At 42.8% G+C, this 14889-nt stretch overlaps 1 protein-coding gene across 1 annotated transcript in view; it reads left to right on the top strand.

Annotated features, from left to right (window-relative positions):
* LOC117558204 (thrombospondin-type laminin G domain and EAR repeat-containing protein-like) overlaps positions 1 to 14889 on the top strand; it is a gene marked incomplete at its 3' end in the record, with an annotated part of 36075 nt that overhangs the window by 15842 nt on the left and 5344 nt on the right. Inside the window, 2 exon segments of the mRNA XM_034234229.1 lie at positions 12766 to 12897; positions 13856 to 13973. Of these exon segments, the coding sequence (XP_034090120.1) occupies positions 12766 to 12897; positions 13856 to 13973 (250 nt within the window).

Here is a 14889-nt window from a genome sequence, read left to right as displayed (position 1 = left end):
GTCAGAGCAGTCTCTCAGTAGTGAGTGTTTTGAAGGAGGTGAGGTCAGTGCAGTCTCTCAGTAGTGAGTGTTTTGAAGGAGGTGAGGTCAGAGCAGTCTCTCAGTAGTGAGTGTTTTGAAGGAGGTGAGGTCAGTGCAGTCTCTCAGTATTGAGTGTTTTGAAGGAGGTGAGGTCAGAGCAGTCTCTCAGTAGTGAGTGTTTTGAAGGAGGTGAGGTCAGAGCAGTCTCTCAGTAGTGAGTGTTTTGAAGGAGGTGAGGTCAGTGCAGTCTCTCAGTAGTGAGTGTTTTGAAGGAGGTGAGGTCAGTGCAGTCTCTCAGTATTGAGTGTTTTGAAGGAGGTGAGGTCAGAGCAGTCTCTCAGTAGTGAGTGTTTTGAAGGAGGTGAGGTCAGAGCAGTCTCTCAGTATTGAGTGTTTTGAAGGAGGTGAGGTCAGAGCAGTCTCTCAGTATTGAGTGTTTTGAAGGAGGTGAGGTCAGTGCAGTCTCTCAGTAGTGAGTGTTTTGAAGGAGGTGAGGTCAGTGCAGTCTCTCAGTATTGAGTGTTTTGAAGGAGGTGAGGTCAGTGCAGTCTCTCAGTATTGAGTGTTTTGAAGGAGGTGAGGTCAGAGCAGTCTCTCAGTATTGAGTGTTTTGAAGGAGGTGAGGTCAGAGCAGTCTCTCAGTATTGAGTGTTTTGAAGGAGGTGAGGTCAGTGCAGTCTCTCAGTATTGAGTGTTTTGAAGGTGGTGAGGTCAGTGCAGTCTCTCAGTAGTGAGTGTTTTGAAGGAGGTGAGGTCAGTGCAGTCTCTCAGTAGTGAGTGTTTTGAAGGAGGTGAGGTCAGTGCAGTCTCTCAGTATTGAGTGTTTTGAAGGTGGTGAGGTCAGAGCAGTCTCTCAGTAGTGAGTGTTTTGAAGGAGGTGAGGTCAGAGCAGTCTCTCAGTATTGAGTGTTTTGAAGGAGGTGAGGTCAGTGCAGTCTCTCAGTAGTGAGTGTTTTGAAGGAGGTGAGGTCAGAGCAGTCTCTCAGTATTGAGTGTTTTGAAGGAGGTGAGGTCAGAGCAGTCTCTCAGTATTGAGTGTTTTGAAGGAGGTGAGGTCAGTGCAGTCTCTCAGTAGTGAGTGTTTTGAAGGAGGTGAGGTCAGTGCAGTCTCTCAGTATTGAGTGTTTTGAAGGAGGTGAGGTCAGTGCAGTCTCTCAGTATTGAGTGTTTTGAAGGAGGTGAGGTCAGAGCAGTCTCTCAGTATTGAGTGTTTTGAAGGAGGTGAGGTCAGAGCAGTCTCTCAGTATTGAGTGTTTTGAAGGAGGTGAGGTCAGTGCAGTCTCTCAGTATTGAGTGTTTTGAAGGTGGTGAGGTCAGTGCAGTCTCTCAGTAGTGAGTGTTTTGAAGGAGGTGAGGTCAGTGCAGTCTCTCAGTAGTGAGTGTTTTGAAGGAGGTGAGGTCAGTGCAGTCTCTCAGTATTGAGTGTTTTGAAGGTGGTGAGGTCAGAGCAGTCTCTCAGTAGTGAGTGTTTTGAAGGAGGTGAGGTCAGAGCAGTCTCTCAGTATTGAGTGTTTTGAAGGAGGTGAGGTCAGTGCAGTCTCTCAGTATTGAGTGTTTTGAAGGAGGTGAGGTCAGTGCAGTCTCTCAGTAGTGAGTGTTTTGAAGGAGGTGAGGTCAGTGCAGTCTCTCAGTAGTGAGTGTTTTGAAGGTGGTGAGGTCAGTGCAGTCTCTCAGTAGTGAGTGTTTTGAAGGTGGTGAGGTCAGTGCAGTCTCTCAGTATTGAGTGTTTTGAAGGTGGTGAGGTCAGTGCAGTCTCTCAGTAGTGAGTGTTTTGAAGGTGGTGAGGTCAGAGCAGTCTCTCAGTAGTGAGTGTTTTGAAGGTGGTGAGGTCAGTGCAGTCTCTCAGTATTGAGTGTTTTGAAGGTGGTGAGGTCAGTGCAGTCTCTCAGTATTGAGTGTTTTGAAGGTGGTGAGGTCAGTGCAGTCTCTCAGTAGTGAGTGTTTTGAAGGAGGTGAGGTCAGAGCAGTCTCTCAGTAGTGAGTGTTTTGAAGGTGGTGAGGTCAGTGCAGTCTCTCAGTAGTGAGTGTTTTGAAGGAGGTGAGGTCAGTGCAGTCTCTCAGTATTGAGTGTTTTGAAGGAGGTGAGGTCAGTGCAGTCTCTCAGTAGTGAGTGTTTTGAAGGAGGTGAGGTCAGTGCAGTCTCTCAGTAGTGAGTGTTTTGAAGGTGGTGAGGTCAGTGCAGTCTCTCAGTATTGAGTGTTTTGAAGGAGGTGAGGTCAGTGCAGTCTCTCAGTATTGAGTGTTTTGAAGGAGGTGAGGTCAGAGCAGTCTCTCAGTATTGAGTGTTTTGAAGGTGGTGAGGTCAGTGCAGTCTCTCAGTATTGAGTGTTTTGAAGGAGGTGAGGTCAGTGCAGTCTCTCAGTAGTGAGTGTTTTGAAGGAGGTGAGGTCAGTGCAGTCTCTCAGTATTGAGTGTTTTGAAGGAGGTGAGGTCAGTGCAGTCTCTCAGTAGTGAGTGTTTTGAAGGAGGTGAGGTCAGAGCAGTCTCTCAGTAGTGAGTGTTTTGAAGGAGGTGAGGTCAGTGCAGTCTCTCAGTATTGAGTGTTTTGAAGGTGGTGAGGTCAGTGCAGTCTCTCAGTAGTGAGTGTTTTGAAGGAGGTGAGGTCAGTGCAGTCTCTCAGTATTGAGTGTTTTGAAGGAGGTGAGGTCAGTGCAGTCTCTCAGTAGTGAGTGTTTTTGAAGGAGGTGAGGTCAGAGCAGTCCTCTCAGTATTGAGTGTTTTGAAGGTGGTGAGGTCAGAGCAGTCTCTCAGTAGTGAGTGTTTTGAAGGAGGTGAGGTCAGTGCAGTCTCTCAGTAGTGAGTGTTTTGAAGGAGGTGAGGTCAGTGCAGTCTCTCAGTAGTGAGTGTTTTGAAGGAGGTGAAGTCAGTGCAGTCTCTCAGTAGTGAGTGTTTTGAAGGAGGTGAGGTCAGTGCAGTCTCTCAGTATTGAGTGTTTTGAAGGAGGTTAGGTCAGTGCAGTCTCTCAGTAGTGAGTGTTTTGAAGGAGGTGAGGTCAGTGCAGTCTCTCAGTATTGAGTGTTTTGAAGGTGGTGAGGTCAGTGCAGTCTCTCAGTATTGAGTGTTTTGAAGGTGGTGAGGTCAGAGCAGTCTCTCAGTAGTGAGTGTTTTGAAGGAGGTGAGGTCAGTGCAGTCTCTCAGTAGTGAGTGTTTTGAAGGAGGTGAGGTCAGTGCAGTCTCTCAGTAGTGAATGTTTTGAAGGAGGTGAGGTCAGTGCAGTCTCTCAGTAGTGAGTGTTTTGAAGGAGGTGAGGTCAGAGCAGTCTCTCAGTAGTGAATGTTTTGAAGGAGGTGAGGTCAGAGCAGTCTCTCAGTAGTGAATGTTTTGAAGGTGGTGAGGTCAGTGCAGTCTCTCAGTATTGAGTGTTTTGAAGGAGGTGAGGTCAGTGCAGTCTCTGAGTAGTGAGTGTTTTGAAGGAGGTGAGGTCAGTGCAGTCTCTGAGTAGTGAGTGTTTTGAAGGAGGTGAGGTCAGTGCAGTCTCTCAGTAGTGAGTGTTTTGAAGGAGGTGAGGTCAGTGCAGTCTCTCAGTATTGAGTGTTTTGAAGGTGGTGAGGTCAGAGCAGTCTCTCAGTAGTGAGTGTTTTGAAGGAGGTGAGGTCAGTGCAGTCTCTCAGTAGTGAGTGTTTTGAAGGAGGTGAGGTCAGTGCAGTCTCTCAGTAGTGAGTGTTTTGAAGGAGGTGAGGTCAGAGCAGTCTCTCAGTATTGAGTGTTTTGAAGGTGGTGAGGTCAGAACAGTCTCTCAGTATTGAGTGTTTTGAAGGTGGTGAGGTCAGTGCAGTCTCTCAGTATTGAGTGTTTTGAAGGTGGTGAGGTCAGAGCAGTCTCTCAGTAGTGAGTGTTTTGAAGGAGGTGAGGTCAGAGCAGTCTCTCAGTATTGAGTGTTTTGAAGGTGGTGAGGTCAGAGCAGTCTCTCAGTATTGAGTGTTTTGAAGGTGGTGAGGTCAGTGCAGTCTCTCAGTATTGAGTGTTTTGAAGGTGGTGAGGTCAGTGCAGTCTCTCAATATTGAGTGTTTTGAAGGTGGTGAGGTCAGAGCAGTCTCTCAGTATTGAGTGTTTTGAAGGAGGTGAGGTCAGTGCAGTCTCTCAGTAGTGAGTGTTTTGAAGGAGGTGAGGTCAGTGCAGTCTCTCAGTAGTGAGTGTTTTGAAGGAGGTGAGGTCAGTGCAGTCTCTCAGTATTGAGTGTTTTGAAGGAGGTGAGGTCAGTGCAGTCTCTCAGTAGTGAGTGTTTTGAAGGAGGTGAGGTCAGAGCAGTCTCTCAGTAGTGAGTGTTTTGAAGGAGGTGAGGTCAGTGCAGTCTCTCAGTATTGAGTGTTTTGAAGGTGGTGAGGTCAGTGCAGTCTCTCAGTAGTGAGTGTTTTGAAGGAGGTGAGGTCAGTGCAGTCTCTCAGTATTGAGTGTTTTGAAGGAGGTGAGGTCAGTGCAGTCTCTCAGTAGTGAGTGTTTTGAAGGAGGTGAGGTCAGAGCAGTCTCTCAGTATTGAGTGTTTTGAAGGTGGTGAGGTCAGAGCAGTCTCTCAGTAGTGAGTGTTTTGAAGGAGGTGAGGTCAGTGCAGTCTCTCAGTAGTGAGTGTTTTGAAGGAGGTGAGGTCAGTGCAGTCTCTCAGTAGTGAGTGTTTTGAAGGAGGTGAAGTCAGTGCAGTCTCTCAGTAGTGAGTGTTTTGAAGGAGGTGAGGTCAGTGCAGTCTCTCAGTATTGAGTGTTTTGAAGGAGGTGAGGTCAGTGCAGTCTCTCAGTAGTGAGTGTTTTGAAGGAGGTGAGGTCAGTGCAGTCTCTCAGTATTGAGTGTTTTGAAGGTGGTGAGGTCAGTGCAGTCTCTCAGTATTGAGTGTTTTGAAGGTGGTGAGGTCAGAGCAGTCTCTCAGTAGTGAGTGTTTTGAAGGAGGTGAGGTCAGTGCAGTCTCTCAGTAGTGAGTGTTTTGAAGGAGGTGAGGTCAGAGCAGTCTCTCAGTAGTGAATGTTTTGAAGGAGGTGAGGTCAGTGCAGTCTCTCAGTAGTGAGTGTTTTGAAGGAGGTGAGGTCAGAGCAGTCTCTCAGTAGTGAATGTTTTGAAGGTGGTGAGGTCAGTGCAGTCTCTCAGTATTGAGTGTTTTGAAGGAGGTGAGGTCAGTGCAGTCTCTGAGTAGTGAGTGTTTTGAAGGAGGTGAGGTCAGTGCAGTCTCTGAGTAGTGAGTGTTTTGAAGGAGGTGAGGTCAGTGCAGTCTCTCAGTAGTGAGTGTTTTGAAGGAGGTGAGGTCAGTGCAGTCTCTCAGTATTGAGTGTTTTGAAGGTGGTGAGGTCAGAGCAGTCTCTCAGTAGTGAGTGTTTTGAAGGAGGTGAGGTCAGTGCAGTCTCTCAGTAGTGAGTGTTTTGAAGGAGGTGAGGTCAGTGCAGTCTCTCAGTAGTGAGTGTTTTGAAGGAGGTGAAGGTCAGAGCAGTCTCTCAGTATTGAGTGTTTTGAAGGTGGTGAGGTCAGAAACAGTCTCTCAGTATTGAGTGTTTTGAAGGTGGTGAGGTCAGTGCAGTCTCTCAGTATTGAGTGTTTTGAAGGTGGTGAGGTCAGAGCAGTCTCTCAGTAGTGAGTGTTTTGAAGGAGGTGAGGTCAGAGCAGTCTCTCAGTATTGAGTGTTTTGAAGGTGGTGAGGTCAGAGCAGTCTCTCAGTATTGAGTGTTTTGAAGGTGGTGAGGTCAGTGCAGTCTCTCAGTATTGAGTGTTTGAAGGTGGTGAGGTCAGTGCAGTCTCTCAGTATTGAGTGTTTTGAAGGTGGTGAGGTCAGAGCAGTCTCTCAGTAGTGAGTGTTTTGAAGGTGGTGAGGTCAGTGCAGTCTCTCAGTATTGAGTGTTTTGAAGGTGGTGAGGTCAGAGCAGTCTCTCAGTATTGAGTGTTTTGAAGGTGGTGAGGTCAGAGCAGTCTCTCAGTATTGAGTGTTTTGAAGGTGGTGAGGTCAGTGCAGTCTCTCAGTATTGAGTGTTTTGAAGGTGGTGAGGTCAGTGCAGTCTCTCAGTATTGAGTGTTTTGAAGGAGGTGAGGTCAGAGCAGTCTCTCAGTAGTGAGTGTTTTGAAGGTGGTGGAGGTCATGCGCAGTCTCTCAGTATTGAGTGTTTTGAAGGATGGTGAGGTCAGGCAGTCTCTCAGTATGAGTGTTTTAAGGTGGTGAGGTCAGTGCAGTATCTGCAGTAGTGTTGAAGGGGGTCAGTGCCCAGTCTCTCAGTATTGAGTGTTTTGAAGGTGGTGAGGTCAGTGCAGTCTCTCAGTATTGAGTGTTTTGAAGGTGGTGAGGTCAGTGCAGTCTCTCAATATTGAGTGTTTTTATGAACCCCACAGCTTCCGGTCTTCCAAGACCCGACCGGACAAAAAGACACAGGCACGAAGCATCCTACCAACAGAAACACATGGCTTTTAAAATCGTTCTGTGTGACACGAAGAAAAGGGTAACTTGTGTTGGTGAACACGAATCAATAGATTACATTCGTGACTATAACACGAAATGCCGGGAGACTGGGTTGGAGCACATGGTGAGAGAGACTTTAATATGAATGAGTTAATACTGTGTGGGGTTTAAGAGCCTGGCAGTGATCTGAAGAGTCTGTAGATCAGCCTGAGGCTCACAGACTGAACTATTTGTGACTCACCTTATATAAACCTGACGGCTGTCTGGGCTGTGTTTGGTTTACCTGCTCACTGCACTCTTTAATATGTCTGACAGGGATTCTTGTCAAAGGATAAATATGTTTATGCCCTGATTTGTATGTTATAGGATATGAAAATAGGCAGTGGCTCAGTCAGTAGGGGCTTGGGCTGGGAGCTGTTGGGTCGCCGGTTCAAGTCCCCGACCAGACCTAGAAATGGAGTGTGGACTGCTACTTGGAGAGGTCCCAGTTCACCTCCTGCCCTGCCGTGGAGCCCTTGAGCAAGGCACTGGACAACCCCCTTCCCCCCCACTCCCATTGCTCCCCGGGCGCTGTGCAATAGCTCTGGCTCCTAGTGCTAGCCTCCTGGCACTAGGATGGGTTAAAAGCAGAGAACAAATGTCACTGTGTGCTGTGTGCTCTGCATGTGTGACCATTAAAGAGGGTTTCATCCCTCCCAATCTTATTATATTATTACACTCAATTTATCTAGCAGGATCTAAAGTCATATTATGCTATCAGAGTGACGCTAAAGCTAACAGAACTCAGGCCTGTTAAGTTTTAAATATTCAGTCTCTAAATGTTGCTAACAGAAAGTGCTAACAGCTAATTTTGAATGCTGTCTATGTTGCTAACAGCTAATTTAAGAGTACTTTTTAACGTTGTAATTAGCTCATTTGGAATAATGGTACAGGAGGTAGCCTACTCCATTGTATGCATACTTGTAATGGTACTAGCAGGAGGGGCTAACAGCTAAATCATAATTCTTTAAATTGTACTACCAGGTAATTTCGGCAAATAATGCTAACATTGGTGCTAATATTACATTACATTAGATTACATTGCATTTAGCTGACGCTTTTATCCAAAGCGACTTACAATAAGTGCGTTCGACCAACAAAATACAAACTTGATGAAAACAGAATCATAAAGTACATCAGGTTTCATAGAGCCAAACATTTCAAGTGCTACTCAACTGGCTTTAGATAAGCCAGCCCTTTATTAGTATATAAGTGCTCTGTTAATAGTTATATCGCTCAAAGTGGAGTCGAAAGAGATGAGTATATCTTAAAGATAATACTTCTCCTAGAGCTAACAGCTAGTTCAGTGTAATTGTAATGGTGCTAACATTAGATGCTAATACTTTACTGGAGCTAACAGCTAGTTCAGTATACTTGTAATGGTGCTAACATTGGGTGCTAATACTTTACTGGAGCTAACAGCTAGTTCAATATAATTGTAATGGTGCTAACATTAGATGCTAATACTTTACTGGAGCTAACAGCTAGTTCAGTGTAATTGTAATGGTGCTAACATTAGGTGCTAATACTTTACTGGAGCTAACAGCTAGTTCAGTATAATTGTAATGGTGCTAACATTAGGTGCTAATACTTTACTGGAGCTAATAGCTAGTTCAGTATACTTGTAATGGTGCTAACATTAGGTGCTAATACTTCTAATGAAGCTAACAGCTAGTTCAGTATACTTGTAATGGTGCTAACATTAGGTGCTAATACTTTACTGGAGCTAACAGCTAGTTCAATATAATTGTAATGGTGCTAATACTTTACTGGAGCTAACAGCTAGTTCAATATAATTGTAATGGTGCTAATACTTTACTGGAGCTAACAGCTAGTTCAGTATACTTGTAATGGTGCTAACATTAGGTGCTAATACTTTACTGGAGCTAACAGCTAGTTCAGTATAATTGTAATGGTGCTAACATTAGGTGCTAATACTTTACTGGAGCTAATAGCTAGTTCAGTATACTTGTAATGGTGCTAACATTAGGTGCTAATACTTCCAATGAAGCTAACAGCTAGTTCAGTATACTTGTAATGGTGCTAACATTAGGTGCTAATACTCTACTGGAGCTAACAGCTCTCCTTTATCTCTAACGTCCTGTGTGCTGTAGTTTTCCTCCAGGTTTCTCAGTTATCTCTGGGGTTGATCTCCCTGCAGCTGATGCTGACTGACGTGTGATGATTTATTTAATAAGAGTCATCTCTCCCTGTCTGCTCATGATGAAGACGTGTGGTCTGAAGGAGTGACGAAGACCTTCATTACCTTAATTAACACAGAGCTGTCAGTGAAACCACACTCAGATACAGTTACTGTTGAAAACCAGACGCTGAAATCACAAACAATAAATGGTTCTCAGTTCTGTGACAGAGGGGCTTTCCATCACAGGTAATGATGCTCCTCACTGTCTGGACAACGGGAGGTACTTGTACTGCAGTATTTACCTTATAGCCCTCATTACAGAGGTACATGTTGTTCTTTGTATGAAGTGTTCACATTACTGCAGTCAAAGTGCTAATTTCTCACAGGAAAAAAAGGAAAATGTTCCGTAAAATGCTAGTATAGTGAGAGTTCTATGTAGTTACTGCTATATTTGACTATATATTATTTTTTAATGTTATTATAGTTTTCTTAAAATAGTTCTTTATCTGTGTTTTACATTTTCTAAATTAAGTCTAAGTAAGTCTAGATATTTTTATTGAGAAGAAGCATACAAGTGTAGGCAATACACGGCAGTGGCTCAGTCAGTAGGGGCTTGGACTGGGAGCCGCAGGGTCGCCGGTTCAAGTCCCCAACCTAAGTATGGAGTGTGGACTGCTACTTGGAGAGGTCCCAGTTCACCTCCTGCCCTGCCGTGGTGCCCTTGAGCAAGGCATCGGACACCCCCCCACTCCCATTGCTCCCCGGGTGCTGTACAATAGCTGCCCACTGCTCCTCGTACTAGACCCCTCGTACTAGGATGGGGTTAAAAGCAGAGAACACATTTCACTGTGTGTGCTGTGTGACTGTGGGGGAAACTTCTGTGTAGCAATGCAGTGGGAGTCACCGACTCAGGAAGGAGACGCGGGAAGAGCAGGAGCTTTGATGTCAAACATTGATGGTTTATTTGGAGCTTCGGCCAGTGAATTCACAGAACAAGTCACGAGTCAGCGGTCTGACTGCACGGGAGAGTTGCCAGGTCAATTCTGAAGAGCCTCTCTCTTGCTATACCTTTTAACTGGTTCACAGAGAGTAACTAGAAAATGCATTTCCTGCAAATGCGTGCGAATGCTGTAAACTGTGAATGCTGTAAACTGTGAACATCTGTGGCTGAATTTAGCTGAAAATGCAGAAAAAGCTAAATATGTTATTAGCTGAATGGTAGCTGCTTCTAGCTACAGAGACCTAGTCAGTGTGTTGCTGAACTTAGTGGAGAAATGCAGAAAAGTGAAATGATTTGAATGAAATTGTTACAGCTGAAATGCATTGCAAAGACTTTGTTGAACACTTGAAAGTGAAATGTTAAACTGGAAGAGGAGGAAAAACAGTGAAGAAGCTTAATATTTAAAAGAAAAGGTATAAACAACATGTGTAGCCTCATTGTCCTGAAATAGCTGAACAAGTTAATAGCTGAATAGTTTGTGCAGCTGAAAGTAGGCTGAAGGAGTTACATATCAGATGTACGTAGTAGTATAAGTTCAAGTAGCATTACATCTATAGGGCTTTTCTTTTGAAGGGGTGTTTGGTTTTGGAGAGTGTGAGGTGTAGAAAAACTAAATGAGATGTCTGACATCAATCAATGGTTCACCCATAAAAACAATGGTTAGGTGGGCAAAGGCCTTTGGCCTGTTTGTGTGTGTGTGTCTTTACATATGTGTTAGAGACACCCAGTGTGTGTGTGTCTGTGTGTGTGCGTGTGTCTGTGGGCGTGTCTGCTCTGATTAGATGTCACTCAGCTGTTCAGTGTGATGGTTGCTGTCAGCTGGAGTTATGACATCATCACACAGGTGTTTGAGCTAACGAGGTCTTATCATAGCAACTGCCCGTGAGTCCAGAGATCAAAGGTTTCCATGGTGATGTGCCGTAATCAGTCAGAGCGGAGCTTTTCCAATGATCTGAATGAGAGATAAAGCTCTTACATGTGAACGTTTTGTTGAAGAACTGTAACAGATATCGGTGAAATTTCAATGCGTGGAGCGTCTCAGGACCGTGGGGAGTGTCTATGCTTTGTTTGTACTTTTGGGTCAATAATGTGGCATTTTTGGCAGATTAACTAAAGGTTTGCAGCTGGTGCTGTGAGGAAAGAGCAGGCTGTATTTACAATTGATCTTAATGGAGACATGTTGAACGTTTTTGTCTCTTCATGCCCTCAAGAGGCATTTTGTTTATTATTTTTTCTTAATTTGTTTTTATTTTCCAACCTAGGAGAGGTTTTCCTGTGTAGGGTTTGGGAATTATGGCAAGTTTAAAGCATTTTTGGGGAGGATTTCAAGCACTGCTGCACTCTGTTTTGAGATCAAAGCACTCTAGATTTAACGAGCTGCTCCATCCACTCTAATGTTAACATCTGAAAAGGCCTCTCTACCAAGCTCCAAACTAAATTCAATATCTGAAAAGGCCTCTCTACCAAGCTCCAAACTAAATTCAATATCTGAAAAGGCCTCTCTACCAAGCTCCAAACTAAATTCAATATCTGAAAAGGCCTCTCTACCAAGCTCCAAACTAAATTCAATATCTGAAAAGGCCTCTCTACCAAGCTCCAAACTAAATTCAATATCTGAAAAAGGCCTCTCTACCAAGCTCCAAACTAAATTCAATATCTGAAAAAGGCCTCTCTACCAAGCTCCAAACTAAATTCAATATCTGAAAAAGGCCTCTCTACCAAGCTCCAAACTAAATTCAATATCTGAAAAAGGCCTCTCTACCAAGCTCCAAACTAAATTCAATATCTGAAAAAGTTTAAAAGATATCAAAAATCTGAATGAAAATTGAATAGCTGAAGGTCTTGTGATCATTTTAAAGTTGGAATGAAGTCTGTAGCTGTAAGGTCTAGTTAAAAGAGGCTTTGAAGGCATCTCCCATTGACTTCCATGTTAAAAAAAAGAGTTTAAAAAGCTGAATATTTAAAAAAGTATAAAATATTTTAAAAAAGTTGAAGGTTTCCCATCGATTCCTGAACAGGCTGAATAGTTTAATATTTGAATGGTTTCTGTAGCTGAAAGTAAGCTGAAGTTATGGAGAGCCAAAGTATTGGTGAAATAATAATAAGGGGAAGAATAAAGATTTGAATAACTATCGTGGAATAAACATATTTGAGGAGATAGCCTAAACAGCTGGGAACACTGAATCACTTGCGTCTGACACTTGTGGCCTCGAAGATTTCACACCTTGGAGTCCACAAACACCGAGAAGGAAGCGTTCCAGCGTACTCACAACAATAAGTCATTTGTGACCGAGAGTTGCCCGGTCATAAACTGGGAACAACAACATATGGCTGAAGCAGCCCCTTTCCAGACGTCAGGGTTGGTCATAAACGTCAAAGGGCAAAAGCTTAGATAGCTAGGAGAATTATTCCCTAACAGTGACCATTAAAGAGGGTTTCATCCCTCCCATTCTAATAGTTCAGACTTCTTTGGGTGGAAATCACGCTTCTCTTTTCCAACAGAGAAGACAAACAAGAAATAATAAAGAAAAAACACAGCATGACAGGAATACCAAACTTAATGACATGCATAGTCATAGTGGGAAAGAACATACAAAATAGTATATATGGCATAAATAAATAAACTTAAAGGTGGGGTAGGTAAGTTTCAGAAACTGGCTCGAGTGCACTAAAATTTGAAAGTACACAGCTGAAAAGAATCCGCCCCTTCCTTCAGACTTCCTTACAGAGCACCTCCTCCAACACACATGAACGCGCAATGCACGCCCAATGACGGCACGCCTAATGAGGGCACGAGATACATTTGTGCGTGCACGAGATGGAAGTCTGACAGACAGGGCGGCAATCCAATCCGTTTAGCCGGGCTAAACGGATTGGTTGTACTTTTTACAGTACTACGGCTTCCACAGATGAAATGTTGTTATGGATTTTTTTGTCAAAGCACTTCAGATATTCAATGCTATCGGGATGTTAAGAGCATTCCATGGAATATAACAACAAGTGTATCTCGAGCCGGTTTCTCAAACTTACCTACCCCACCTTTAAGGGGTGCAAATGAGCCCAGACTGCCCCAATAAACCTGATTCTGATAACGCAGTCAGATTAATGAACAAGTCCCAGGCTGTGATGTTTTACCATTAAATTAGCTGTTTATTGATTATCTTTGGATGCTAACGATTGTCTCTTGTTGTGTTTCAGAGGCGGAGGCCCACGTGACTTTGGGAACCCGTCCTCTGTGTTCAGAACCAGAACGGGGTCAGCTGTGGTTCAACGCCCAGAGCCGAGGCCTCTTCATCTGTGACGGAGGACGCTGGAGGACGCTGCTGCACCGTGAGACTTTTTATTTTTTAAATTCTTTCATTTTCATTTGACAAATACATATCACACACAACTACATATGTAGAAAAAAAAGAAAACACAAAACAGGGGAACACACTACTCCATGTTTACAGTCTTTCTTTTTCCTTGTACATTGTCCATTTCTCCCAGCGTTGTTCACAGATCTCTGCTTTAGTCCTTAGACAGTAGGTCAGTCTTTCCATAGTAACCAGTTCCGTGTGATGGCCTTTTTACCCGCTAGTATCAAGATTTCAAAGAGGTAGAGGTCCTCCTTTCCAATAATACTATCCTGAATCAAGCCCAGGTACCTAACCCCGGGGTCACAGAGTCTTTTTTCTAATGAAAAATACCAGTAAAATGGGATAATACTTCCGGAATCATTTAAGAAAAAAATTCCAGAAGGAAATAAATTCATTATCGGAATTATTTAAAATATATTTGTTTCATTTCAGAAAAATATAAAAATTAAATGAATAAATGTACAAAGATTGCTCCCTAAAATGAATCACCTATAGGGGGGACTGACATTATATTAAAGGCACAGAAGAAATGATGAAGTTAATAGCTTAAAAACCGTATCAGCGGAAGTGTCTGCTGGAGGACGCTGCTGCACCGTGAGGCTTTAATGAAGAATACCAGTAAAATGTGATTACAATTCTACAAAAAGTCCAGAATAATGTGAGGAAAAAATCCGAAAAAATTTAAATATATAAACGAAGATATTATCAACAAATATTCGTAACATTTCAGGGGAAAAAATAAATAAAATGAATGAATGTACAAAGATTTTCCCCCAAAATGATTCCCTTCTAGGGGGGACTGACATTATATTAAAGGCACAGAAGACTTTGTCTGCTTGGGATTAAACATTTATTTAATCCCACCCCATTTTTTATATAATTTTAAATACTGAACCCCACCTTTACCTCCACGTGTCTCCTCTCTGCAGATCAGGAGCGTCTGGACTATGTAGAGGACCACCAGGACCTTTACACCAGCTCAGAGACCTTCGACGTGGAGGTGTTCTCCATCCCGTCTGAAGGCCTCTTCCTGGCTGCAGCCAACAGGTGATCCAACTGAACTCAAACTGGGACTAACGTTAGGATTCTGGTTTCTGACCAGCTAAAGGTCTTCAGGACCAACGTGTCCTCTGTGATTCAAATAACTACATTACATTACATAAGAGCTGGTGAATCAGTTGCAGGGCCTTAATTAATTCAACAAATGCTTCGTTTAAAAAAAGAAAATCTGAAAAAAATCTTGAAAAACTTATAATAAATGTACAAATAAATCTCCCAAAAATATATAAGGGACATTTCTCCGAAAGTATTAGTCAAATGTCAGAAGAAATATCCTAACAAAAACAATACAATTAATACATTTACAAATAATAATAAAGAGATATGGGTAAAATGGCAGTAACAAATCCAGGAATAATATAAATACACAACAAAGAATTATCAAATTATATTTGATAATTTTAGGAAAATATAATTAATTAATTAATAAAAAAAGAATTTGAAAATGTCCCAGAAGAACATTTTTAAACTATCAGAAACATCTCCTAGAAAATGTAAATAAATGTGAGAAAAATGTCAGAAAGATATTCAGTAAAAATATAAATAAATATACAAAGAATTACCCAAATATATATCCGTGAATTTCAGGAAAATATAATGAAAAAAATGAATATAAAAAGAATTACCTAAAATCCTCCACTAAATATATATATAGTAGTATTCGTAAATGGGTTGCAGCACATCACAAAGGCATTTAAAAAGATCAAATCTACATCACTGACAACAACATAATTGAGGCAAGAGGGTGCCTCAGGTCACTCACAATATTGTGTGCCATTTTTAAAACTCTGTCCTTGTATAAGCATTCTAGAAAATTGAGATTCCTGACAATTTACTGGACAATGTTACGGCCCTCCTGACTGACTCTTTCTGAGCCTCAGTGGCGTTGCCGAACCAGCATATG

The sequence above is a fragment of the Gymnodraco acuticeps genome, unplaced genomic scaffold, assembly GCF_902827175.1.
Source record: "Gymnodraco acuticeps unplaced genomic scaffold, fGymAcu1.1, whole genome shotgun sequence".
NCBI lineage: Eukaryota > Metazoa > Chordata > Actinopteri > Perciformes > Bathydraconidae > Gymnodraco > Gymnodraco acuticeps.
This window is presented reverse-complemented; position numbering and strand designations above follow the sequence as displayed.